Source organism: Orbicella franksi, chromosome 6, assembly GCF_964199315.1.
Source record: "Orbicella franksi chromosome 6, jaOrbFran1.1, whole genome shotgun sequence".
Lineage (NCBI taxonomy): Eukaryota > Metazoa > Cnidaria > Anthozoa > Scleractinia > Merulinidae > Orbicella > Orbicella franksi.
Window position 1 is genome coordinate 4,698,695 of NC_138150.1, and position 27,959 is coordinate 4,726,653.

Genomic DNA, 27,959 nt, shown 5'->3' on the forward strand with positions numbered 1-27,959 from the left:
AGCACAAATATCTTTTAGACCCAAATACTGTTAAGGCTGCTGCGTTTTTGTCAGATTCAGACCATGAACACTTTTTAGAATACGATCGAATGTTTTCACGTCTCGTATGATTTCGAATCTTGTATGTTTTACATGTGCAAATTGTTCTTGAAAAGGGATAGGGGTTTGTGGATAGAAGAAAAAATTGTCATCGTACGCGAAAGTCCAGCTTAGACGAATTCAGAACTACTTACTAAAGGGATCGGTCTTTACCAACTGATAAGTGGAAAGTGATAGGGTTTTGTGAATCTAGCATTTGGCTACAATTATATATTTCCATATCAATCCATCAATCCATATCAATCCATCATATACTGTTTTGAACAGTATATCAATGCAACAGATCAATGCGTGCCATGCCATACCATGACATGCCATGCCCATGCCATGCAATACAAACTTTATTTCAAGAGGGTTACGCTAATAAACCTGCAGTCCTCGACAAACTTACAAATGATATAAAAAAACAAAGCCAGAATCCGGTTTAAAAATATATGGATATGGAGGTATTTGAAATCTGCCGCATTTTTCGGGTCCATGAATCTATAAATTTATCACTTAAATGACATCAGAAGCAAATGTCTATTATACTATATAACCTGCTATGTAAGTAAAATAATGCATTGATTTTTATTGAAACACTTCTTTATTTAGGTGAATGGTCAGAGGTTAGCTGCGTCTTAAATAGCGGACCTCGGGCGTTGCCCAAATCTTTCGGCGAAGATATCAGGAGCGTAACGGGCGACAATGCTATGTTTGAGTATTGCAAATCGGAGGCTGAAGCGCTTGGTTATAAAACATTTGGTGTTGATGACAAGGCGTGCTGGTCTGGTGACTCGGCTGACGAGACTTACGACGATAACGGTAAATCCAGAAAGTGTTCCGTGACCAAGAAGACTGGAAACGGCTCTGGAAGGGACATAAATGGCGACATCTTTGTCTATCAACTTGAGGAATGAAGTAAGAGCATTAAGAAGCAATATATCAAACACGAAAGACCGTGTTTGACCACGTTTCTAAACACAGAGAAGAGAGTTGAAAATACGACGCGCAGCGGAGTATTTTCGACGAACTGCGAGGTGTTTGGAAATGTGGTTAAACACTGTCTTGAGTGTTTGATGTATCTTTCCAATGGAAACTAAAACTAAGGAAAAACGGAGAATTAAAATCGTAAAAATCTATGCTAATTAAGATCAGATATCCAAATACCGTCACGGTCATGATTTTCTTTGTTTAAACTTAATGAATTATTAATGAGTTTAAGAAATTATTCTCGGCCTTTTGTAATATAAGCAAAAAGGCAGCTAGGGAAAAAACCCAAAACGAAATCAGAGTTTCAACGGGAACCCCGCTATGAACCCGTAAAAAGGGATAAAATAAAAAATATCTCACATGCACTACTTTCATAAAGTGAGCTATTTATTCTATATTTTCCCACTTGCTTCCCGAGCACTACTGCTAGATTAGAAACGTAAAGTGGTCCTGTGATGCAAAACGATGAGGATCCTTGTGCACAAAGTCTAGATCTTGTAAACGGACATTTCTGAAATAAAGGCGTGTTCACAGTTTTTTGCTCAAGGAGAATTGTTGTATATATTAATGTGAATGTGTTTTGCAGCTGATTAACCTCATGTAAACCCATAACGGCAAGTGGACGAGTGTAACTGATGTCTGGAGAATGGTGTGATGTCCATACAGGTGGAGGCGGTGTGCTTCATGACGTCATTGACAATAACAACGTACCAGAATCCTTCATCTTAATTTAGTAATAATTTGAGTGCTAATAAAGAAACACTAATGGTCAATTCCCTCTCTGAGATTTTCCTTTTTAACAACATTTACGTTAGCTTTACAATACTGACATAATATGCAGATTTAGCCAAGACTAAAAGTGGAACTCCTGGGCCGGGTTGACAAGGCCTGAGTAAGTTGAGTCGGGATAAGCGAGAATTTTGATTTAAATTTTGTATCTTTTTGGTGAGGTTTTCTGTTTATATTGTTTGGACCTCTCAGTTCTGAGTTTGAAAAACATTTTTATACTTCGGTTAACTTTTAATTTTCGCTGCATGCATGAGTTCCTATAGTTACCTGAGCTCCGCTTTAATACTTACAATACAATGGAGTACAAAAGAAAAAAACGTTGTCACATTCATCACGATAAATTCCAAGACCGTGGCGTTGTATGTTAGAGAGTATAAAGAAAAGTAAATACAGCTCTAAGTTACAAACTTTTCGTCCGTTAAAGGTTTGCGTCTATCGTAGTGACGTTCAGGTGAATTAGTCCTCGTTGATACTTGTTCTTCGATTTCAGCTTTGTTTATCACTATTTCTAGGTAAGCATTAAAAGACAAAGGTTCCTCATTAATACTACAACTTTATATATAGTATTCGCAAGTAGTAAGAGATGATTAGGTAACTGTTTTCTGATTTTAACTGCCGACAATTCTATTTTTGTTGCTGTATGAGTCTCATATCAATCCACGGGACATAAAACCAGCATATGCCTTAGATCTCGTGTTGTTTTGGAGCTTAAATGGCAAAGATCGCTGCTCGTAAGTTTACATTCTCCTGTAGGAAATCATGGTAGTTGTATTCGTCATCTTGGACTCAATATCTGTTTTGATGAATGCAGCTACCACGATTCCCTGCAGGTGCGTCCCATAGAGAGAATTGGCCATTTAATGTTGGTGTAAGTTTTTACTGTGCATTGAAGTCAAAGCCCAGGCAAAACGTAGATCATTCAACCAACAGTTTTGAAAAACTTATTTTTAAGTTCTTGCACTAGGAGAAAAAGTTGTGCAAGGTGTCTTGATACTTGTTTAAAAATAAAGGGAGCGCATTTAAAATTCAACTCATTGTCGTTGGTTTAATTTTTTATTCTTCGGATTTAAGAATCCAATCTTAAAGAAACGCACCCTTAGTAAACGCTTGCAGAGATGTGGCTCTGTTATGGTAAAAAAATACACTTGAATCCATATAATTTATGCTTAATTTAGTACCGATGAAAGATCAATTCTTCGCTTTACCCTCGAACATACAAGCACCCAGCGGCCGGGGACGGGAATTCGAGAAGAGCAATCAAATTAAATTCGTCAGGTGAAAACAAAAGAAGTTGCAAACGTGTTTTTTTAATGAGTGATTTAGTTTTTTTATTAAGAATATATATCAAACTGGAGAGATAGTATTTCATTATATTTCCCTTCATCTCCAGTTATCTATAAAGTGAAATAGAAAGCTATGCGACGAGAGGTAAAATTTTCATCTCCCTTCTCGGAGTTTGAAGAACCGGTGAAACGGTCGCTCTCTGATGCATCACTTTAAATTTGTCCTGGTGTTTCGTAGAGACCACATATGTCTTGCGCATGCTGTCACTGAAAAACTAGGTTTACGCGAGGTTGCTTGAAGAAGTTAAACTGGAGCATTGAGCAGCCACCTTGAAAACGTTTAAGTGGAGAACTGGCAAGAAAATTGGGTCTGCAAAACATCAGTTACGTAACTAAATACCTTAGTTTGTACAGCTATTATTTTGAAGTTAAAAGAAGACCATAATTATATCTTAATATTATGGAATAAAATTTTGATGCCAAGCGGTCCTACTGTACGATAAACATTTTTCCTCTAAAAGCTCATATTTTGAAAATGTTGAGTAAACTTAAAGATACTGAAGCCTCGATAGTAGTGAGGTTTTGATTCAAATGATGTTCATTTCCATCTGGGGAGAACTGACAGCTCAATAAAGTCAGTTGTAAAGGTGGCCTTCATAGGAAGCCGGACTGTACCACAGGAAAGATGTGGTAAAGAGTGGTGTCTTAGCGAGAATAGAAAAGCAGAACAAGGAAGATAAAAAAGCGGTTTTCTTTGTTCGGTGTGCCATGAAACTCACTAAGAGTGCCAAGGAAATGCAACTAAACAACTTTCGCGAGCGCTCGGCGTAGAGTCCAAAATTTGGCAAAATTTGGCAATCATAACTGTAGGTCCTTCACTTCTTATGGTTTGTTTAGCCTTTTTATTAAAATAGAAAATAAAACCAAATACAAGTTTTACTTAACAAAAGGCGGGAAACAACACACTGTAGTAAGGCTACGAGAGTCGTGATAATTGCCTGTAAATTGGAAATGCATTAAAAGCGACATTTTGTCTATAGTTTAAATATTATGATTTCCCCTCGTTGTGAGTAAGCATAAAATTTGAATTCAACCCGTTACCATTTTGAAATCAATTATGCTATGCATAGTCCCACTGTCGACTCTCTGCTATCCAAATAAAGAGACAAAGCGCTATCTTCTACTGATGCATCAGTTTTGCAATTTACATCACTTTTACTGAAAAGTTCATGAGAGCTTGGATACATATCAGCTTATAAATCGACCATTTGAGAAGCACATTATGAGCATCAACAAACACGTTTATGAGTAATCCAATTTCCTTAAATTTATTGCTCGCTGATCGATTAACAAGGTAAACACAAATTCCATCTTTTTTAATTAGATAATCCTTCAATATTTACCTCACGTTTTAGAATGACATCTCCGACGTTATTTACTAATTGTTAGTCCTTGTTTAGTTACGAATGACTCGGCCATAGATTACCAAATTCTTAAACAATATTTGTCATAAAATGCCGTTTTTCTTCTTATATAACTATTTTTAGAATTGCCAGTTAACAAAGATTTGAATAATACGTCACAGATAAAGATTATATTAGCGTGCGGCAATTGATACGGTATTCAAAAGTATTTTTCTTACTGAATTTGATTAGGCGAATTAATTAAAGTTCGAATTCGTTATGGTTAGCTAAATAATTGTTTGCTATGATGATTAAGTTTTGGAAAGGTGCTCTTCAAATTTCCAATATAATTTTTGTTATAAAGTGGCATCATTTCCCATTCTTTAAAATACTTTTTAATAATAACTTATTATCAAGGTATATAAAACAAAAAGATAAAGTAATTGAAGAAACTTTCAAAACCCATAATCTTCGATGTTCATGTTAACAAGAGAAACTGGCGTATTTTTGTAAGTTTTCTTTGGGTCGTATAGGCGTTTTTTCTAAATATTTTTTATGACTATTCCTAGTAAAAAGTATTATTGGTCTACTTTTGTTCACTTACAAATAAAAGAAGTATGATTATCACTATGATATATGATTAATATTTGTTTATGGTTAGAAACGTTGACGACATGGGTTGATATTCAATTCATCTGCAATACACATCATAGTGTTTCTAACACCGTATCGAGAGCTATTGGAATGGCACTGGCTGTGAACTTGATCCTTCTCCTCAAAGCCTATCTTCTAATCGGTGAGTGATTTTCAATTCTTTTCGTTTTTACGATCTTGCAGTATTACGAAACAGATGGAAGAAGCACGTGCGAGAACAAGTTTAACACTTGCTTGTACTTATGAATAAAACTCATGAGATACGAAAAACCGAGTTTTACCACATTTCCAAGGTGAGCAGAAGAAAAAGTTGAAAATCAGTTGGACCCGCAGCGGTGTATTTTTGACAACCTTTGAGGTGTTTGGAGATGTTGTGAAATACTGTCTCGCGCGTTTGATGTATGTTACCTACAAACTAAAACTAAGAAAGAAACGCATCAATAATCAACTGAGAAGTGATAATTAAATTATCATTCAAACCTGTTAGAAAATAAAGATTGCTAACTCAATCTCGACTCTCACCTTTCTAAAAACAAAAATACCAAACTTTGCAGAATATTATTGAATTCCTATCTCCCGCTGTCTAAAGCTTGCCTGAGTCATATTATCTCTAGACATTATGAGATACTATAAGGCTTGTGGTTTTCTTTTTGCGCTTTCTCGGTACCTATTATTCTGTATAATTTTTTTTTAAAACTGTTTCCTCAAATACTATTTCGTGTGGTAAAATAAATTACTAAATGACTTATTGATTGAAACTTTCGTGCTTTTGGCTTCATATCTTCACAGGATACGTTAATGGAGGGTTTTATCATGGAGGTAAATACGAATAATTATTGTCTCAATAATAAACTATGAAAAATCAATTCGCCAAGATTTAACGATTTAATTCTTCAAGTCTCCAATTGTCTAAAGCTTACCATATCTGTTGTAATGTGGAGTTATGTTATAAAAAGGCTTATGGTTTATCTTAATAGGCACCCCTTAATTTGTTGAAAAAAATCATTACCCCAAAAATCATGGTGGCGCGCCGACGGAACTTGATGTTAAGCTGTAATGTCTTCTCTTTCAGACTGTGACTCGCCACTTGGAATTGAGAGTGGCGATATACCAAATTCTGACATGACCGCGTCCTCCGAGGTTAGTAAAATGGAATAAATCTATCCACTGGACACAATTGCAGTGCATTTTGAACGCCTTAGCGTTTTATTTCATTTCATTTGTCCTTAAGGTCATTATTTGCATTTGCAGTGGAACGCACACCATGGGCCTAGCAATGCTAGGCTTAACCGTCCAGCTGGCGGGGGAAAGACTGGTGCTTGGTCCGCCAAGACAAATGACTTAGGACAATGGATTCAGGTCAATTTTCGTGAGCTGACTCGAGTGACTGAGGTGGCAATTCAGGGAAGGCAGGACCATGCTCAATGGGTAACGGCATTCAAATTATCTTACAGTCTGGATGGAAACCACTTCGAGCCCCAAGAAGAGGTGCGCAATGAAATAATTCTCCATTTATAAATGTTATGGGCAAGCCGCAACATAACCGGCTTGTCTTGTTTTGCTCGTCCTCTTTTGTTGGAAACACTGCGTGGCGATGAAGTTTTGGAATTAATTTAGTAAGTTCACAGACAACAGCAGTTCTACATTTTATGAAATCATTTTGCTATCTGAGCGACGCTGCAGTATATGACGTTACCATTGTTTTTTTTTTTTTTCCAAATGACGATTTCTTCCATCAATACAATACTCAACCTTAGGTAATACGGTCCCAAGTCCATATACACTGAAACGTTTATCATTAGAAGAGAAGAGAGGAAAAATGTCGCAAGAGTCTTAATTTTTTTATTTTTGCAGATATACCAAGGAAATAATGACCAAAACAGTGTTGTTGTTAACACTTTGATGGAACCAATTGAAGCTCGCTTTATCCGACTTCATCCGTATGCATGGTATAGACACATCTCCTTGAGAATGGAGTTTTATGGGTGCAGCTTGAAACCAGGTAAGGTGGAGAACTTTCCATACATGCTGTGAGATACACCCTCTCCGCGAAAGGAAGAACGTCCTCTCCACCTTCCTCACTTGGCGACCATGCTATTTAGGAAGGGCCTAAGTTGCACCTTTTAGCTGTGGGGTGTAAATGTGTTTGTCGATTTTTGTTGGTATGCCTTTGTCATTTGATTATGAAAAAAATTCAAGACTGAAGCTCCAAGCATGGTTAATAGAGGGAGTGATTAAGACGGCCCAGTAAACATTAAAAAAGCAAACAAACGGGCTAAGGTATATGCTGGAGGGTTCTTGACCCTGCACATCTTTCGTTTTATGCTCATTGACTATGCATGAATTACAATGCAATGCTTCTATGGGTTAGTGGTATGGGGACACACAACTACCTTTTGTATTTTTTGAGGTTTACGCAGGGTCAACCCCCAAAATAGCTAACACTAAGTGGACACTGCCATTCAGTTACAGTATCAATCCCATTAAGACAGGATAGTATACATTGAAAACAAAATGTTTCAAACTGCGGCTTCAATTTGTGAGATTAATTTGATAACCTGTCATTTTATTCCCTCTTCAGAATGCGCAAAACCTTTAGGACTGGAAAATAACCGAATTCCCAACTCAGCTATTACCGCGTCATCAGAGGTAAAAGAGTCTGTTACACTTATTATCAGCTTTCTTTTCTTTTGCGTCAAAATTGTATTTGTCACTTGTTTAAGAGAGAGTCACTTGAGGAAACGCGATATTGGTAGAAAATCGTTCAAGTCATTGTGGTAATTTCTGTATTCTTTATGTTGCGTGTTTCTTATGCAAATCAATGCTAAGAAACCAACATACCTTTTCTTAGTAGATCCTTTCTCATAACTTACACACACAAAAAAATGTAGCGCATATCGTTACAGTAAGAAATGTCATCCAATCTTCATTTACGGACATACTGTTTCTCTGACTGACTAACTGATGGATTGAACGAATACCTCACTCAACCACTCACTGACCAACTGACTGAACAAATGACTGAAAACTGGCTGATCGACTGACCGACTGATTTTCTCGCTAAATTACGCAGTGGCCGATCGACTTACTGAACCACTAAAAATTGACTGACTGACTGACTGACTGACTAATTGAGCGACTGAATACTGACGGACTGACTGAATTACTGTCTCGGTTATTTGCTCATTGGCCGATAGACCGACTGCTAAAAACTGAATGACTGACTCGGTACTGACCATCCGACTGACCGATTTATTGATTGATGATTTATAGGTTGATTTTAATGGACGGATGGCTCAGTTTCGATTGATTCGTTTGACTGAGTGACTGACTGAATGACTGACTGATTGATTGACATACCAATAGATTGATTGATTAACTGACTTGATGGCTGATCGACGGATTGACTGATCGTTCGACGGATTGATTGACTGATGGACGGATGGATGGCTTTTTTGATTGATTCATTAATTGATTGATTGTTTGACTGACTAAGTGGCTAACTGACTCACCATCTGATTGATTGCTTGATTGATGATTGATGTACTGACCGATTGACTAAGTGAATGACTGATTAAATGAATAGTTGATTGATTGATTGATTGATTGCTTGACTGATTGATTGAATGATTGAGTGTTTGACTGATTGATGGATTGAATGATTGAAGTGGGACGTTAACCATGGACCTACCAACGCCAGACTCGACAAACCCAGCGGTGGTGGTAAGACAGGTGCTTGGTCCTCTAGAACAAATGATGCAAACCAGTGGATTCAAGTAAAATTTTGTGAAGTCACCAAAGTAACTAAAGTAGGAATCCAGGGCAGATATGACCACGACCAATGGGTTACCAAGTTCAAAGTGTCTTACAGCCTCGATGGCGTACATTTTACCACCCAAAGCAAGGTGAGTCTAATGAAATTACAAATTAAAAGAAGGATGATGATGTTAATGTCATTGAGGATCATTAGTTGCTTAGGTTTAGTCTCAAGGTAATTAATGAAATCTCAAAGGACCCTAGTCAGCCTCCGCCATTTTCGATACCATCGAAATTATTTAAATTGCGTGGTGAAGCAAAATCTTATTGCTTTACTGTAAGCCGTGTTCCTGAAAGTGTGTTTAAGTATCTTAAGTAGTTTCGCAGTGATTTGCTTCGTTTTGGCATGGTCACAACGAAATATAATAGCCAAAATCTCTCATGTATACAAAAACAAAGGTGTGGCTGACTAGGGCCCTTTAATTTCTACAGGTATACGACGGGAACAGCAACCGTAATGGTATCATCACCAACGATTTAGATACACCAATTGTGGCTCGTGCAGTTCGGATCAACCCAGTTGAATGGTACCGTCACATATCCATGAGAATGGAACTCTATGGTTGCCGATTATCATCAGGTAAGTACAGTACAGTGTAATTAATCTCTTTACGCTATGTTATTGGGATGAATAAGAGATTACACGTTATTGTAACAAAAATGATTTTGTAACTATTCGGCTCACGTACTACCGACCAGAGCGGAATTGTGTCTCTCAATTCTGTTAAAGAACCCCGATATGATTTTTTCTTCAGAATGTGCAGCGCCACTGGGAATGGAGAATTGGCTCATCCCGAATTACGCCATTACAGCTTCATCTGAGGTAAGGGATATCTTAACGGTATTCGGGTGAAGACTTTTTTTTGTCCAGTCATTTCAATTTCATTTTTTCTTTTTAAATTTTGGGCCTATCTACGGAATTTCCAAACTTTGAAGCTCTGAAATTAAGCTTTCTTCAATTTGATATATCAAATCGTTTCCATCTCAATAAATAATCCAACGTAGGATGCCGATGTTGGGCGAGGAAAGATTGAGCTGTAATATAATCGATCTGGTTTTTCGGTGTAGACCTATTGACTTGGTAAGAAATTAGAAACACGTTATATCTGACCACCAACAAAACGGCGCACAAAGGTTTGTCGTATTGCATGGCAATTAACCCTCTGGCGTACAAAGGAAAAAGTGCTAGGTAGGATTATTAATAAGGGTTCATAAACAAATAGAAGCAATCTTTTTAATAGCAATTATGTACCTTGTTTTAATTTAATTTTCTTTTCAATCGTTTTAATGCATAACGTCCAACGCATGGAATATTGCACCGTCAAAAGACACCGAGGCTCCATTTTCGTTCCAGAATGTTTAATTGGTGCGAGATTATGCAAGGTTTAGTGAAAAGATTATCTTTTTGTTTCTCAGTGGAATGCATACCATGGACCCTCCAATGCAAGGCTGTCTTTTACGGCAGGTCGCGGAAAAACAGGCGCCTGGTCGTCAAGGATAAACGACAAATCACAATGGATTCAGGTGGATCTTCGTGAAAAATTCCAAGTGACCAAGATGGCTACACAAGGCAGGCAAGATCATGCGCAGTGGGTGACTCAATACAAGGTGTCCTACAGCACAGATGGAAAGACATTTACATCCCAGAACAAGGTGGGCAAGTGCAAAAGGAAATTACTTTTAATTATTATTTGATTTTTCCTTTATTACATCACAATTTATTTTGTGCGTTCTTCCGCTCTGAGTTATGCAAATAGTTATTGACGGCGCGGAAGGTAAAAAGGTACAAATTGTAACGCTGCAGCAACAATACACCTACAGATCTCTTATCTTTTGTATCTCTATCTCGATTGAGCCACACCCATCCAGGTTGACCACGCGTTTAAGATTGGTTTCTTACGACGTCACTTCGGGAAGGACACATAGAGAAGGCATACACTTCCAAATAAAATATTTAGTTTTCGCGGTCCGCGTTGTCCAAACTGGTCATTCGACGATCTTCTCAGTCTGTAGAGGACAGCTAATAATTGTTTAAGCATGTATGACTAAGTGGTGTATGTGCAGAGCTATTGGTTTTCTCCACATTATTGCTGCTGTTGCTGTCCTGGTCCGCACAAGTTCTCAAATGCTTCCCGACTTTTACACGATGCTTAAGGAAGTGACATCGCGACCAAACTAGATCCTGGGCTCTTTGTTGCTAAAACATTCGATCAACTTTGATGGTCGTGGCTCAAACGGGTACTTTGAACTAACATTTCAGGGACGAAAAGCGTCGGAATCGAAATATTTATAGTAAGTATAGTACAGGTTTCAGACACATGAACATGGTGGAGAAAAAGAAAAACAAAAATAGTCAGGTATTTTGACAGTATGAGTCTTAAAAACAATTTATGATGAGGAAATGTAAAATCGCACATTTGACCGGAATTACCGCAAAAATATTTTCGCTTGTTAATGAGGTCTGTGCTTAGTCCCTAAGGTTCAAAACTTTGTTTTTCATCAATTGTATAGGTGTACGAAGCTAACCGGGATCAAAATACCGTCGTAGTCAATAATTTAGAAGCACCCATACAAGCACGTTTTATCCGCCTTGAACCTCAAAATTGGCATGGTCACATCTCGATAAGAATGGAACTCTATGGCTGCAGCTTTAAATCAGGTATTTTCTTATTTAGCATCTATAACAATTCATTAAGCGTTAACATAATCTACATTATCAAACAAACTAGAACGACAAAATATATTAGGTACTCTAAAAGACAGAGAAGGGAGATTAAGGTCTCGGTTTGAGATTTTCCCGTGAAGACCTCACTCTCGGTTAATAAGCTAATTTTCACTTTCTTGTTCACCAGTGTGCGCGTCACCAATGGGAATGGAAAATAAAATGATACCTGGCTATGCAATCACCGCCTCCTCTGAGGTAGGTTTAACAATTTTAGTCATGTTTCTACTATCTTTAAATATTTAGGCCATTTGTATGTTAGGGTAGATAGATGTGTTTTAACTGCATCTTCCCCATAAGTGTACAACTAATGAAGGTAGCACACCAACGATTACAACAATCCTGTTATCGTATCAGTTCTGTCCACGGAGAACCTCGAAAAAGATAGCCTTCTGCTCCTTCCTCCTACAAATTATCCCACCCGCACTCTATTTGCAGTCCGAAATGTTCAATCCGTGCGATTATGCACGATTATTATACATTGAACTCACTATCTCTTTTCTGATTGGCCGAAAACGTATAGCGAATTTTAGAAATCAGCGCCTGTGACGTCATCTAGCTGCAGATTATACAATCATTAGTTCAAGGACACTCAGGGTCACAGGTAATCATGCCATGTATGACCGCGGTGCATGATTTCTAAGGGTAATCATGTCAAGTTCGCGCGCTTTGTGTTGCTTGCCGTCAGTGAAGAAGCAAAAACATGACTTCCATTTTTTTTTCGTTCAATGTATAATAAAACAACTATTAGATTCGGTTTTTGTGATATCCAGAATACTCAAGGTCGAGGAGATTATTATCTGAGGAGATCTTGTTTTTTATCTGAGGAGATTATTATTTTTTGTTCCTAAGTGGGCTGGAAACCATGGTCCCACCAATGCAAGGTTGTACCATTTGGCTGGCGGCGGAAAGACGGGCGCCTGGTCTTCAAGAACAAACGACAAATCACAGTGGATTCAGGTAGATCTTGGAGTAGTGAAAAGGGTAACGCAGGTTGCAAGTCAGGGCCGTTCGGACGCTGCACAGTGGGTGACAAGATATAAGATGTCTTTCAGTACATTTGGAAAGGCGTTCAAGTCCCAAGATCATGTAAGTTAACGCGTGATGTTTGTACAATCGAGTACATGTTTTAACTGTGAATTGCTTTTCTCCCTTTGATATTGACGATGACGACGATGATGATGATTACTGATAGGGATCACCACCACCACCACCACCACCATCATCATCAACATCATCATCATCATCATCATCATCATCATCATCCGTACTAATTGCGCCAAGAAACGCATAAGGTCTCAACAAAGTATTCATATTTAATCTTTTTGTATCATTTTGCCCACTCACTTTCTATGCTACTCAGTGTGTTCACTTTTAACCTCAACGCGTCTCCACGTACGTCCATGTCTTGTTTTTATGGGGGTAACTGCACAATGGCTTCAGGTGCTACACGACAAATTCTTCTTGCTTCGCTTGCAAAGATTACGCCGATCCTGCCAGCCCTGTCCCGAAACTGGCAAGTTCATTAAGTTTAATTAACACAAAGGCAAGAAAACCGTTAAATGTGAATTAGTTGTGTGTTAAAAATTTTCACATGCAATTTATACAAGGCCTTATCGACTCATATGTTTGTGATCATTAAAGGTTTACAAAGCCAACAGCGACCGGCATAGTGTTGTCGTCAATACTCTTATTTATCCCATCGAGGCTCGTTTTGTCCGTCTCAACATAGAGGCATGGTATGGACACATTTCAATGCGGTTTGAACTGTATGGGTGCCATGTCCGTGTAGGTGAGAAATGTTGTACATTCTTGCTTTGCCAATTAAAATACGCTAAAGCATACTCTCTTCAGAGTCTCTACACGTTGTCCTTTGAATTTCAATACTACTTACGCCACTTTGACTCTCTTGTTTTGGTCTTAGATTTTTGCAGCAATCACACATACTTTTATTCTACGTTTTTCAGAATGTACATCGTCGCTTGGATTGACCAGTAAGAAGTTACCAGACTCAGCCCTAGCTGCCTCTTCTGAGGTAAGATGTAACATGTCAAACACGAAATACCGTGTTTTACCACTTTTCCAAACACCGACAGGATAGTTGAAAAAAGAGAGTTGAAAAAAAAAACGACACGTCAAGAAGCATTTTTCGCGACGTTCGATGTATTTGGAAATGTGGTGACACTTAACGAATTGACGATCCACTAGGCTATCGCCTGTTAGATCCACAGCTGCTTTGACAATGTTATGTCAAAATTTATGATCAATAACTGTATAGACGCATGAAAAACTAACGTCAATTTGTTTTTTTTACGTTAACAAATTATCAAATTGTCCGCTCTTGCTCGTTAACGCATCGGTTAAATCCTAAATCCACGTGTCTGTCCGCTTATTGATAATGAAAATTAGCCAAATAGCGCACGAGAATTTCTGCAGTTATCGTAAAATACTGTTTTGAGTGTCTGATATGTCTTCTCAAACGAACCTCGAAAAACTATTGAGAAAAAGGAGAAGTATAATCGTAAAAATCTATGCTAAAAAAGATCACATATCCAAACACCTCGTCACCATTCTGAAGAACTAACAACGGCATTGTTTTTAAGTGGAACGGAAACCATGGAGCTAACAATGCGAGACTGTACCGTGTGAGTGGTTGGGGAAGGACTGGGGCCTGGTCGTCCAAGCTTAATAACAAAGGTCAGTGGTTAGAAGTGGATCTTGGAGAGACAGCCAAAGTTACCATGGTAGCGACTCAGGGCCGATACGACCATGACCAGTGGGTGAAAAGCTATAAAGTGGCTTACAGCAAATACGGTGGTCATTTTGTCTTTCAAAACAAGGTGAGTAGTGACGTGAGAAAACTGCACATGGATACGTGAAAGGATTGTGCCATTTATAGCGGTAAAACTAATAGTCAGAGATCACGCTGGCCTGATTCAATGGTATGAGAGCAAAATTATCGATTGCAATATTTCATAAGGTAAACCCTTTCTTCTTCAGTGCCGTTAGTTGTGTGTGCTTAAATGCGTTTGTATAAATTTCTTATTAAGGATGTTGTTAGTCAGCAAAGACAATGCCTTTGAAGTTACTGCATGGTCAACGCTCAAAGATTTGAAAAAGACGATCGTATTCTGTTCTGTCATTTAGATTGATTGAACAAGAGTCCATTCATTTGCAGGTGTATGACGCTAACTCAGACAGAAACAGTGTCATTGTTAATACGCTCATTCAACCCATTGAAGCTCGTTTCATTCGTATTTATCCAGAGAGTTGGCATGGTCATATGTCCATGAGAATGGAATTGTATGGCTGTGAGATTCACTCAGGTAAAAAGGCTTGTTTGAGATGTAACCAGATATTAAAAGAACGTTTCCGTCGAAAGGGTAACTCAGTTTTACTACATCCTTACTAATGCCAGTAGAAACTGTGAAACATTCATAAAAAATTCAACATTTTTTCACCTCCATAGACATAATGCAACTCGACCAATGTAAGAGTTTTTTACTCCACTTACCGAAAAATTCCGGAAGTGTCGGTCATAATAATGTAAATGGTGAGAGAATTTTGGCTCGACCGACCGCAAAATCTCCAAAATGAACGGAACGTCTTGAAAGGTAGTCCAAAATTTCCTACCGAAATACCCGGACGGAAAATTTGCGTACCATTTTTTTTGGAAAATTTGCTTACCATTGGGTTTGGGCGAACTCGAAATAGCTGTGGAAAGACTCGCCTGTCGGCTCGTGTTCCCACAGCATTTCTCGTTCTCCCAAACTTCCACTAGTGTTTATATCACTCGATAGAAACACGGTAGATGTTTTAATTATTTCTTAAATACCAACATTGAATGGCCAGTTCCCTCTATGAGACCCACCTTCAAAGAATCACGGTAGTTATATTCATCAAAACAAATATTGAGTCCAAGATGATGAATAAAACCTACCATGAATCCCTGCAGTCATAAAGAGTTAGCTATGGATCCATTTCTACCTTTAAAATAGAGCGTTTTCACATGGCGTCACGGCAGCCATATTAGTGTCCCAAAACTTTGAAACCGACGGTGGCCATGCTGGTGTACCAAACTATTCATCACCTAATTCATTATGTAAACACTTTTCTTGTTCCAATAAGTAAATGAATGATAATGCTCTATAGTTTTGGCAGTCTTTATATTGTAAATATTAATTAATGACAGTCTCTTCTTCTAAAGGACACTAGTTTCTGCATGTTTCTGGGCTTTGTTATTATTATTATTATTATTATTATTATTACTATTATATTACTAGTATTAAAATTTGCTTAATGTTTGGTTATTCATTCCTTCTGTAATAAAAACAAGGAGAACAAGGGGTTTTCTAAAACAAATATATAGCTTTGTGATGTTAACCATGGAGTAAGGCAGGAATGACACGTTTTTATCTGGTGCGCACAACCACCTACCCCACCTCAACCACTTCCTTGCCTCAAGACTAATTAATTGATATCAATAAGTAAATAAATAAATAAATAAATAAATAAATTAATTAATTAAACAAACATTAAAGTTTACACCTTATTGCCTTAGTACTTTATTGCTTTATTACATTATTGCCTTAGTACCTTATTGCCTTAGTACTTAGCGGGCGTCAGCCCCCAAACCATCCCAATAGTGCCCTCTGCACTACCAAACAAATCGACAAACCGACCAACAACCGATTTAACCAACTTATAATACTCTTTTAGATTGCATGACGCCACTTGTAATGGAAAACGATCAAATCCCAGATTCCTCCATAACGGCTTCTTCAGTGGTAAGTACAACAGAAGCTAAAACGCCATTCTGATCTGAAAGTGGTACTGAAAAAAAAAGCCTCATGTGACATTTATACAAGTACTATGTAATTATTGAATTAAAGTCTGAGATGCCTTAGAGGTACTACAGCAGTGAAGTAGTGACACAGGAACAATCGTCACGTCATAGTCATGTGTAACTTTATAACACCGCTTAGGGGCAGATCCTGAAAATTCAGAGATAGGGGCCGAAGAAATTGGGGCAGAGTGCAAGTCACCCTCCCCCCCCATCCCACCACGCCCAAACTGAATAAAAAAATTCCCTTTTCCTGGAGATGCTGCCTATTTTTTTTCAAAATAATAATACAAGAAAAAAAGGGGATACCACCCTCTCTAGCCTCCTGCCCCCCAATCCGCTTCTGCCAAAATTGGAAATTGCAATTTTAACTAACTTGTGACTCTCTTGTTGAAACTAGTGGGCGGCCAACCATGGGCCGAACAATGCCAGGATCTACCACATGGCAGGAGGGGGCCGAACAGGCGCATGGTCTGCCAGGACAAACGATAAAGGGCAGTGGATTCAAGTGAATCTTGGTAAAATTAGACAACTAACCAAAGTAGGCATTCAGGGCCGGCAGGATAATGCGCAGTGGGTGACGAAATACAGGGTGTCTTACAGCACGGACGGTCAACACTTTACTTCTCAAAATCAGGTAGGCCACGAGTCCCGGTCCTGCTCTATAAACACAATACTGATGGGTACATTATTTTGCCAGAAAAATGAACTGTTGAGGGGTTCTTAAAAATATACGGACTTTGGAATGAATTAGAAATTAGAAATTAACGACCACAGATAGAAATACACATTTGGAAATCTGTTCATTGAAGATTAGAGCTGCAATCCTTTTCTGCTGGAAAAAAACCGAACAACAAACTAACATTCTGTAGCATTTCAGTTTAACATCATGATCATTTTGACATGCAACAACTGCTTCAAGCGAGTTCACATGTTAATTTTCTACGCTTCAAGCACCGATTTTGAGTTTGAATGAAATATCGTTATCTAACAACTGCTAAATGTGTGTTGCAGTGTAAGTTCGAACAATTGCGAACTGAATATTTGCAGTAATTAAACTTGAGTAAGGTTTTTCAAAATAACGAGCAACGCGTAATATATTCTGTAATTTCAGGAATACACGGGAAGCAAGGATCAAAATACCGTTGTCATTAGTGATTTGATCCAGCCAATAACAGCTCAGTATGTTCGAATTCTTCCACAAGCATGGCATAGACACATTTCCATGAGAATGGAGTTGTATGGTTGTGCACGTGATTCAAGTAAGATATTTGTAATGGCATTCATAGCTTTTTCTTATAAAGGACAGTCGTATCACCACACCATGTGGCTCCTTTTTGCGAAATTCTGTTAACTAAGTACCCTGCAGAACACTATCCTCGCATAAGCCTGTCTCCGTAAAAAGTAACCTCACTTTAAGGACGTTCGCGCTAATTGTTTCTGCGCATCCTTACTGCGCACGAAAATTCACACGCCACGTCATGCATCGAGCGCGCACTAAGTAATGAAACGAACAATGATAGGGCAGATGGCCATTACTATAGCTTTGCCTGGATTTAGCGATCTTGGACGTTCGGTGACCCCTATTTTTCTTTTTATTGGTCATTTTCTCTACTGATTTCCTACATTTAGTGAAAAAAATGAAAAAAAAAATCTATCGATTAGAAATCTGAATTTTTTACAAAATGCACCATCGAATTCCATCCTTTTTAGCTCTTCGTTTATCTGTGCAGCGGTTTCAAATGCCTGTTGAAGGATCAACTTTTGTGAAGACGTTGGCAACATTGGAATTATCAGGGCAACTGATTCACTTATAAAACATATTACTTGGATAGTTTGTCTCCGTTGCTTCATCTTTGATATTTTAACCTAAAAACCCTGGAGACCCCGCTGATTTACGCGCGCCAATTTTTCAAAATCAGACTAGATTTCCACACGCTTTATCACTGAAATTGAACGAAGTCCCTGACCCCCCCAATTTTTTTTTTTCATTTCTGAAACAAGTAATTCATTACCTGTCCGCGCGAGAAGTTTGAAGAAAATCTATCGAGTAGAAAATTTTCGCGCGAACGTCCTTAAAAGAGAAGAATAGTGGTGCGGAGATGAAAAAAAGAGGGGTACCTCGAATAGCCACATCACTTGCTACTAGTAGAAATACAATTGAAAAAATTTACTCGGTTCTGATCGGCTAAAATGGAGTACAGTTTTCATGTAACACCAGTGCAAATTTGAAACACTAGTGCAAACTATAGCAAAGATATCCGAGGTTAGTGCGAAGACACTCGTGACTAACGACGGTAATCTGATGTATTCCTGGGAGGAATTTCCCGAAATCAGTCTGTAAGTATTTCCTCGACCAAACTCTCCTGATGCTAATATTGTTAATTGTCGGCAGTTGATGGAGGATTTTCTGATTGGAGCGAATGGAGCGCCTGCTCATTGCCATGTGGTGGTGGAACGCGAAAACGAGTGCGTACTTGCACAAACCCTCCGCAGCAGTATGGCGGGAAAGATTGCCAAGGACTGAGGGAGATGTTTGAAACATGCCACACCGAAGACTGTCCCGATTCTGGTTAGGATATTTACCTGGTATTTCATGTTAAACGGACTCGGCATATTCTTGACCAAGTCACATCGTCAAACGCAGCAATTTTTAAAAATGAGACATGTGCCAGGGTGCAATGATCTTAGATCTTAAACTGTGGGTGTAAAATGTTCATATTTCAGATTTTTTAGCGTTGTAAATACAAGAAATTTCATTCGCGATACAACTTCTTATATAGCCTGTGTACATCCGCCCCCTCCCCTCAAAAAGGGACTCGTGGGAGCTTGATCAAATGATCAGTTTTCCAAGTAACACGTGTTATTGATTGATAACATCTCACCGTCCTAGCTATATTAGACATATCTTAGTCACGTGTGCCATTACTCATTAAGGAAAAATGGCTGATTTTCGCGGAACACATTACATATGTGCAGCATTGTCATTTTTCTCTTCTTTTTTCAGGGTGACCTGCTTCTCGTGATTACAGGCAAACATGCAGCCAACCGGGGATATCACACAGCTCATCATATCAGAGAATATTGGTGAAGGGATAAGGGAATAGAAATGGTTTTGGTTGTAGATCATGACTGATCAAGAAACATTAAAGGGATCTTTATGCTGCACAACGCTCTGACTATTTCTTCTATGTCTTTGACTGTTTCGTTTTTCGTTTGGTTTACCTTAATCAGACCAATAGGGTTGCCTGCCCAGGGGCAGATCTAGGGGAAGGGTGCAGGGGGTGTGCAACCTCCCCCCCCCCTGAGACGAAGCCTTCTTCTTCGTATTAGCTCGTGTTTGCCTTTACAATTTGTTACCTCACTAGTCCGTTACGCCATTCCTTAGCAGAGAACCCCCTCTTAAGAAATATCCTGGATCCACCCCTGGTGCCCACGCTGACTTTGACTTTTAATAACTTCTCATAATTTTGAAGTTAACGCTGCCAAAGTTTGCGACTTAATCTAAAAATTATCTGGAATTTGGTATGACATGATACTTGATGTTTTCATGGCAGCAACCGTTTTTTTTGACAGACATGTTTAACAAAGCTTTAAAACGTGTTCAAAAAGACTCTTAATCTTTAAGAGGCTGTCTCTGTAAAAACCACCCACTCAATTTCGCTTCAAAAATAATTTTGTCTGCATGAAATTCTGGCAACTGAAAAGCGTAATTAAAGTTAGAATAAAACTAGTTTTGGTTTGATTCGAAATGATTTTCCAGTCGCGTGAATATTTCTCCTCGTCAGGGCCCGTCGTGCCCTCTGCAAAAGCGTAAAATTGACATTTCTCGTGTCGCTGTATATATTTGTAGCATCTGGTAATGAATATTATATCACTTTACGCATAAACCTTTCTAGTTTTCTACGATAGATTAACAAATTTTATATTTATTTAAGTGGTAATAAATCAAGCATATTGCTGAAATCAAGCATCCTACTGAACATTAATAATCGCCATCGAATGATGGCTGGAAATGACCATTTAGAAGTTAATTTTAAAACTCGGGGCCTAGTTGAAACCTTACACAGTCGCAAAGTGTAGTCCTTTATCGACAAAAACATGTAAAGCATCAGAAGTGACGAAACAAATTTTGTATTGTCTTCAATTTGTCAGTTGCGAAGAAGAGGAATACCATTTTGTCCTTTCGGCAGGGCAGCTCGGTTTTGAAGTTCGCAGTTGTTAAATCATTTAGCAGTTCCAGTAAATAGGTAGATTTTGCCTTAAAAACTCGACTCCATGGAAACATTTTGGGCTAAAATACCCTATCGGAACATCGTTTCAGAGTAAGTTCCTTCAAGAATCAATTAAAATACTATCAAAGTCTGGTTTCGTTTTTACGATCTTGCAGTATTACGATAAAAAAGGAAGAAGCACGTACCGGAACGAATTAAACAAGTGCTTGTGTTTATGAATAAAACAGACACGAAAGACCGAGTCTTATCACATTTCCAAACTGACCGAGAAAAGAGTTGAAATTTGGACACGCAGTGGTGTATTTTTAACGACTTTTGAGGTGTTTGGAAATGTTGTGAAACACTGTCTCGCGTATTTGATGTATATTCTCTGCAAACTAAAACTAAAGAGACCAAGGAAGAAACGTATAAATGAAATTGAAATTTCTATGCGGTTATGAATTTCTCAAATTCTTCAATAAGGGCAAGAAGAATGATTCATTGCATCTTTAATTAAAACCGATGATCTCGTAGTTTGTGAAGTTAGCATCGTGTAACCAATCTGACGTTAAATTAACAATTCAAGAGCCTTACTTTAAAGAAATAATTGAATTATGATTAGCAAACTCGAAGTAGTTTAACTTCAGCTCACAGCAGTACTCACTACTCACGAACAAAGACGATGAAGCCTAACAGAATAGAAACAGAATATAAATTGAGACTTAAATGTGTATGGCAAAAAAATTGGAAATCTATGGTTCCCTCACGGGGTTATCACGGGCACAGCCGTTACGTGTTTTGCCGACACGTTCAACGTTCATCGAACCCTTATTAAGATAATGCCTTTGACCATTGCGTGATCGCTTTTTCGAAAGTGAATCTGCTGATAGGTGAGTTTTCATTGCTAGTAAGGTAAAAGGTAAAGTCTACATAGGAGCCAAGTGGCCTATCAGGCCAGAGCTTATCGCGGTTTCTGTAGCATGAAGCGACTAGGGGTATTTCTACTCCCCCCTGGATGGGATGCTAGTCCATCGCATGGTTACCCCCAGCATTAAGTTCGCCGGTACCCATTTATACACCTGGGTGGAGAGAGGCACTGTGAGAGTAGAGTGTCTTGCCGAAGAACACAACACAATGTCCCTGGCCAGGGCTCGAACCCGGACCGCTCGATCCGGAGACGAGGGCACTAACCATGAGGCCACCGCGCCTCCCAGGCTGGGTCCGTATTGTCAACCTCATCAATTAGCGAATGAGACCGGGTAACTCGAGTAACAGGCCATTTCCGAGCTGCCTTTTACCTCTGTGTCAAAACGAGTCTTCGGGCGAAACCATTCATATGAAAATGAGTTCCGCCTACAGTCAGTTTCATGCAAATCAAACTCATTTTCATAAGAAAGATTTTGCACGAAGACTCGTTTCGAAACAGAGACACAAGTTACCTAAGTCGGAGATGGCTCTTCACGCAGTCATAAGAACGTCTACGATGGAAGTCATTTACATTAAGGATAACTTTTTTTTAAAAAAGGATAACATTTTTTAAGGATAGCGAGCATTTTTCGCAAGTTGTTAAATAGGCATAGTCACTGACGCAAACTATGTCGGATTCATATTTTGAGTAGAGTTAAGTATTTATTGTGTCAAGAGAAACATTTCCAGTCGCTCAATAGTCAGGGTAAATTTTCGCTGGTGATTATGAATTTCGACAGCTCGTGATCTGTCAGATACAGTTATGGCTGACGAACACTAAATTAACGATTTCACGGCAAACTAAATAGAGGACGCAATAACGAGGTACTTGTAAATGCTGTTTACGGTCCGTAAAATGCATCTCATTAAGCCTTGAACTAGCAAAAGAAAATATCAACCGAGGGATAATGCTGCAACAAACAAGGCAAAAATACCTTTATATCCTAAACACAATGTCTCTTTTTCTCTAAAGCTTACACTAATCCAGCATTCTTGAAAGAAAATGCCAAACTAACCCTCAACGAGTTCCGTTGTTAATTTCGAATTAATGCAAAAGAGGTACGAGCTAAATGCCTTGTAAAAAGCAAGACCATCATCAAAAAATTCTCACAACGAGTAAATTGAACGGGTAAATGTCAAACGGCTGATTTGACCAGCTATTTTATATCCCTCAACCCAAGCGCGCGCGCCACATCACACTAAACCCTTTATTTGTCCAATGAAGTCTAAACAAATGAAAACAAAGTTACATGTAAAGACTTCTCTTGTTAAGTATTTGATCTCCTATTTTTTTGCGGTGAAAATTTGATGACATATTGAAGAATAAAGTGCCGTTTATTACGGAAAAGTGCCTAGCGACTTCTTCCCGAGCCTGCGATGTTTTTTTAACAGCTTCAATGTATAAGATTTTGTCTTTTAGGCAACAAGATGAAAAAAAAAAAAAAAAAGATGATTTTGGTACCCTTTTAATAAAATAACAACATTTGTAACTAGTGAGTTAATTTTAGAGGAGTCTTTTTTCGGCCAATTTTTGTTGCAAGTCAACCCAGTCATATCTTTCTGTTCACATAAGACATTGGCGAATGCATCCTTTTGTATAAGTCAATGAAATTGGGCCGTTCAAGAAGAGGAACATGTTAAATTGCATCCCTCAGAATTAAATTTTTAAAGACAACAAAAATTCAATAAAGTTCAGATCAATAATTAAAAAAAATTACATTGTTACCTAAATAAATATTTTTTAAGCCCCTAACTTATTTCTGGATCATTACTCGCTTCATTTTTATAAAATTCTCAGATGTGTTAGCCCAGAAAAGTGTTGTTAGTTACAGGCATGCAAAAAATTGAACACCACCACGGAAGTTACCTCATTGAGAATCGTTATAGTCAACATAGCGGCTTTATAAACTTGCAGTTTCAAAATGTCAGAATTTTTAAGACGGCAACATATATTTGGGTGTTAGTTAGCGGTAACAAATATACCGCGGCGTGGGACAAATCAAAAGATTCAGTGCAATGCCGCTGTTTGAACTTAAATGCAATTAAGGCACACAATGAGGCATTAGAAGACTGGGGACTCAGTAAATGGTTTGAAAGCACTTGAGCAATGCATTGTTCTCTTACAACCCTCTTTTGATGCTGGTTAATGTTGCCTTCGAAAAGCTGCATTCTTTCAACTTTGTACAGAATGTTTGTAGTATTCCCGCTGAGTTATTCATCCTCCATTCCAGGGATGACTTGGTAATACAGAAATCATTTCTCCTTGAAAGTTAGGCGAGGGATACAATGTGAAATGGTGGCTCTTAGACAATGAATTATAAGACATATTAAATAAGATATGATTAAGGCGAGGAAACCTGTAGTTTTTATCTATTTTCTAGGTGTTAAAGAAGGGTTATTATGTGCAAACATTCTGGAATTAAAACCAAATATACGCATGCAATAACTTTACGTTTATTTGTTTTTTAGAAATTGAATGAAATTGAATGAACAAAGCTGGGGGTAGAAACCTTCACTTGTGTTGAAATATAACTCGATCTCACATCAATACACATCTCAGTGTTCTTGAACACCTTACCGAGAGCTATCGCCATGGCTCTCGTCTTCAACCTGATCGTTCTTTTGGAAGCCTATCTGCTAACTGGTGAGTAATATATTTGTGAATACTTTTTAGGTCTAAATTGTTTCAGTATTGCGAAACACACGGGATTAAGGGGGTATATTTTACGCATTTTGTTCAACTTGCCCGATTGTCACAGGTGCTGGGGAGGGTAATATGAGATTTTACACATTTCGAGTGAAGTTTATAATTTAAAGTACAACTAAAACCTTGTTTGTGGCTCCAAGAATACTTACAGCGTGAAATCATTGGGAGATCTGCCAGGTTTTTCTTGGTAGAGTAATTTTATGAGTCGGTCGTATCAGCTGAAGAAAAGGGCTGGCCGAATCACCCTTAGCCTTAACACTCTTTGCATCGCCCTAATCTTTGACTTTCAAGACATCCGCAAGAAGCTTAAGCCGACTGTTCTCTACATCTTAGACATCGTAAGAAAGTATTACAAACGTTTTAACGATTAACATACTTTCATCGACTTATTACTGCTATACGAAACCCATCTTTTATTTTCTTTCAGTATAAATCGAAGCTTGCTCACACATCCATCGACCGACTAAGTAGAAAACAACGGCCTCGCAGAACATTTCTCGTTGGATTCAACTCACTGAATTTATGCGCAAAAGATTTTCTGAAATGTTTCTTGCCACCAAGAACCAGCACTTCAATCCAGATTTTTGTGTCTACAGTGACTCTGAAGTAAATCGGCTGCATGTTTCTTCGGACTTTAAACTGACAAACACTAAGGCTAATTTTTAAATGGATGTATGTCACATATCTTGGATGAATTAAGCATATCTTTTCCAATTTATAGATATCATTAACAACTTTTTTCGTTGGATCGGACTTTGTGTTCTTTGCGATGAAACTTAGAATCCAAAGCTTTTTGTTGCGGAGTCCCTACTGCGACCTTCAAAAAAGTCGTTACTTCGATCAAAGTTGTCCGGTGTTTGACAACCCTTTTTCCTAAGATCGAATAAAAGCAAATTAGTTTGGTTTTAAGTTTGGTTTCCTAAGATAAAAGGCGATTTTTTTTACATTCTGTGTGACATGTATGAAACTATGTTTCCAAACTCAAAAAGACTTAGATAGATGATGGTGAAACCTCGCAATCGTTTAAAATTCGTTTTATCTCAACTCGGTGAAAAAAAAAACGCAGTTATTGACAACATTAACGCGGCGAACAATTGAAAATTAAGTAACATTAGCTCTTCATCACCTCTCTGTGATGTACCATATTGAAAAAAAAAAAAAAAAGACATAATTAAAGCTAAGAGGCACTTCAGATCAGAGTTCACGAGTGAGCAAACGAAAGATGACTTCATTGTCAAAGTCTTCCTATATCAAGGTAACGGATGTTATCGCAAAAATCAACAGCAGTAACTTGTCACGGGCGGGACTTTTTTTTCACGACTTTTTCCCGATACACCGAGAAAAATACATTTGAGAAGCCAAAACAATCTATATCGGTTTCTTATGTAAAAATATTGCCTTTCATCATATTCGCAGTTTAGAATTGAGTTCCAAGAGAACATCGCTAAATTGTGACAAGAGATTTTATGCAGGCAAAACTTAACGTCAACTAAGTTGGTGAATATGGTTGCCAGGTACGAGTTTCCCTGAGTGAAGCATGAATAATTTGTGGGGGAGATCTCCCAGTTCTGTCAGTTTAATGAAACATCAACATTTATTTCTTGCCGTGAAGAAAAGTCCCGGAAACATAAAAGGTAGTAATTACAGCTGGCTTATTGCTTTTGATTAAATTTCTATCTTTGGAAAATGAATGTCCATCCTTCTGACTCGTTTACCATGCATTATTATTCATTATGCTTTTGTTTAACCTTAAAATGAAAAACTAGTGCGGTGAACCTAACAGGTTTCGGCGGTGAACGAAACGTTTTGAGGTAAAAATGGCATGAAATAGTACATTTCGTGAGCCATGGAATTCAAGAAATAATGGAAAATGCCAACCGACACGGACAGTAGAAAAAAGTCAAAAAGCCACAGAATTGCAATGTCATAATTAACTCAGCTACGTTAAGTTTGAATTCAAAGATTTAATCGATGGTAAGGTAATTCGGTAATTGTAAGGTAATTCTTTATTTATCGTGTCAGCTCCGCTTAGCTAAAAAGCCATTTCGCTGGAAGCCCACTCTTAAAATAACATAAATGTACAATAGTTTTTAAACAAGAAAACAAAAGAAAATACAAACTACAATACAAAAATAAAAATACAAAAAAAAAAAAAAAAAAAAAAATGCAATCGATATGAAAAGGATCTTAAATGTACAGCAAAAGTTACCGAATGCAGAACGGCAGCAAAATCGAAAGTGACAACCAAAATTGCAGTAGGTTTGTTTAGAAGGCAAAAGCAGACTTTTTGTAACCATTTTCGAGAATAAATATAAACGACTTGAGATGAGATTAAGCAATATTTCTTAAGAAAAATCTATGTCGCTCTCTTTACTGACATAGGTCATTCAACTTAACTAGTAAATAACGTGTGACAAATTTTCCCGCCTTTTCATACCATGACCTCGTTTAGAGCAAACGGAAATGTTCACATTATTCAGCCGATTGAGGAGTTTAATTCCCTCAGTCGCCATTGTTGGATACGAGAGGATTTCAAGTGACAATCTTGGCGCTGTTAATATATATATATATACATATATAAAACACTTTTTATGCCTTTTTTCTCTCTTCCCACGCCAGGGAATCGACACGAATGCCAAGCACATGGCTTGCTTGGTCACATGATCCTCGCACAACCTAGAGGGGGGTTCACATAATGACAATTGACTCCCTCCAAGACCCGGTTCTCCCTGGACGTGCTAAACTAAGCGGCCAGGGAGAAGACATAAAACTCCTATTTTCTGGCAAACATAATTGGTATCTAACCTTGGGAAACAGTTTCATTTTCCTTCGAGTCTCGAGATTCTCGGAATAATAAAACTGACTGTTTCCCTTGGGACTAGTGAATAAGTGTATATTCTTATCCCCAACTGTCCATATCTGTAAATATGCGAAATTATGCTGTAAAGAGGGTCCTAATATCAAAAGGATTATGGCAAATGGCTTCGTTAGAACTTTTTTGTATTTTTATTTTGTGTGATAAAACAAAATATGGATGATTTACTGATGGAAACTTACACTTTTTGCCTTTATATTTTTATAGGATATGCTTATGGAGGTATGTACAAATGATTTTTTTAACCATTAATTATGAAAAATTATGTCATCATTTTCTTAGCGAACGGGACTTTGGGCGCGATGCCCAACGAGTTTGCAATTGCCAAGCAGAAAGGTCTCGCATGAGTCCCTTGGCCGGGACGAAACGAGCGGCGCAAGACTAGCCAGAACAATGTATTATCAGAAGTATCTGTCAACTTTATTGTCAATTATGATAAACAAAGTTCAACGTTTCTTGTGAATTTGCCAAGATTAAGTAAACCCTCAGTACATGCCGTAAAATTAAAGATAGCTATCCATGTCCCCACCTACTTCCAATGTTTTTAATTTTAAAAGGATTGAAGCAAAGATTTCTAAATTTGCTGACTATTTAGGAGCCTGTTTTAATCGTTGAA

General features: G+C 38.0%; 1 protein-coding gene across 1 annotated transcript in view; it reads left to right on the plus strand.

Moving 5' to 3' along the window:
- LOC145489522 (uncharacterized) overlaps window positions 1-20,052 on the plus strand; it is a 37,217-nt gene extending 17,165 nt beyond the window's left edge. Inside the window, exons 27-49 of the mRNA XM_081468504.1 lie at window positions 694-903; window positions 5,181-5,342; window positions 5,990-6,019; window positions 6,273-6,340; window positions 6,452-6,688; window positions 7,055-7,202; window positions 7,782-7,849; window positions 8,869-9,105; window positions 9,449-9,596; window positions 9,772-9,839; window positions 10,433-10,669; window positions 11,528-11,675; window positions 11,869-11,936; window positions 12,591-12,827; window positions 13,383-13,530; window positions 13,706-13,773; window positions 14,342-14,578; window positions 14,917-15,064; window positions 16,458-16,525; window positions 16,982-17,218; window positions 17,696-17,843; window positions 18,977-19,153; window positions 19,589-20,052. Of these exons, the coding sequence (XP_081324630.1) occupies window positions 694-903; window positions 5,181-5,342; window positions 5,990-6,019; window positions 6,273-6,340; window positions 6,452-6,688; window positions 7,055-7,202; window positions 7,782-7,849; window positions 8,869-9,105; window positions 9,449-9,596; window positions 9,772-9,839; window positions 10,433-10,669; window positions 11,528-11,675; window positions 11,869-11,936; window positions 12,591-12,827; window positions 13,383-13,530; window positions 13,706-13,773; window positions 14,342-14,578; window positions 14,917-15,064; window positions 16,458-16,525; window positions 16,982-17,218; window positions 17,696-17,843; window positions 18,977-19,153; window positions 19,589-19,593 (3,302 nt within the window). The 3' untranslated portion in view covers window positions 19,594-20,052. The remainder of the gene's footprint in view (window positions 1-693; window positions 904-5,180; window positions 5,343-5,989; window positions 6,020-6,272; window positions 6,341-6,451; window positions 6,689-7,054; window positions 7,203-7,781; window positions 7,850-8,868; window positions 9,106-9,448; window positions 9,597-9,771; window positions 9,840-10,432; window positions 10,670-11,527; window positions 11,676-11,868; window positions 11,937-12,590; window positions 12,828-13,382; window positions 13,531-13,705; window positions 13,774-14,341; window positions 14,579-14,916; window positions 15,065-16,457; window positions 16,526-16,981; window positions 17,219-17,695; window positions 17,844-18,976; window positions 19,154-19,588) is intronic.
- Window positions 20,053-27,959: the final 7,907 nt, after the last annotated feature.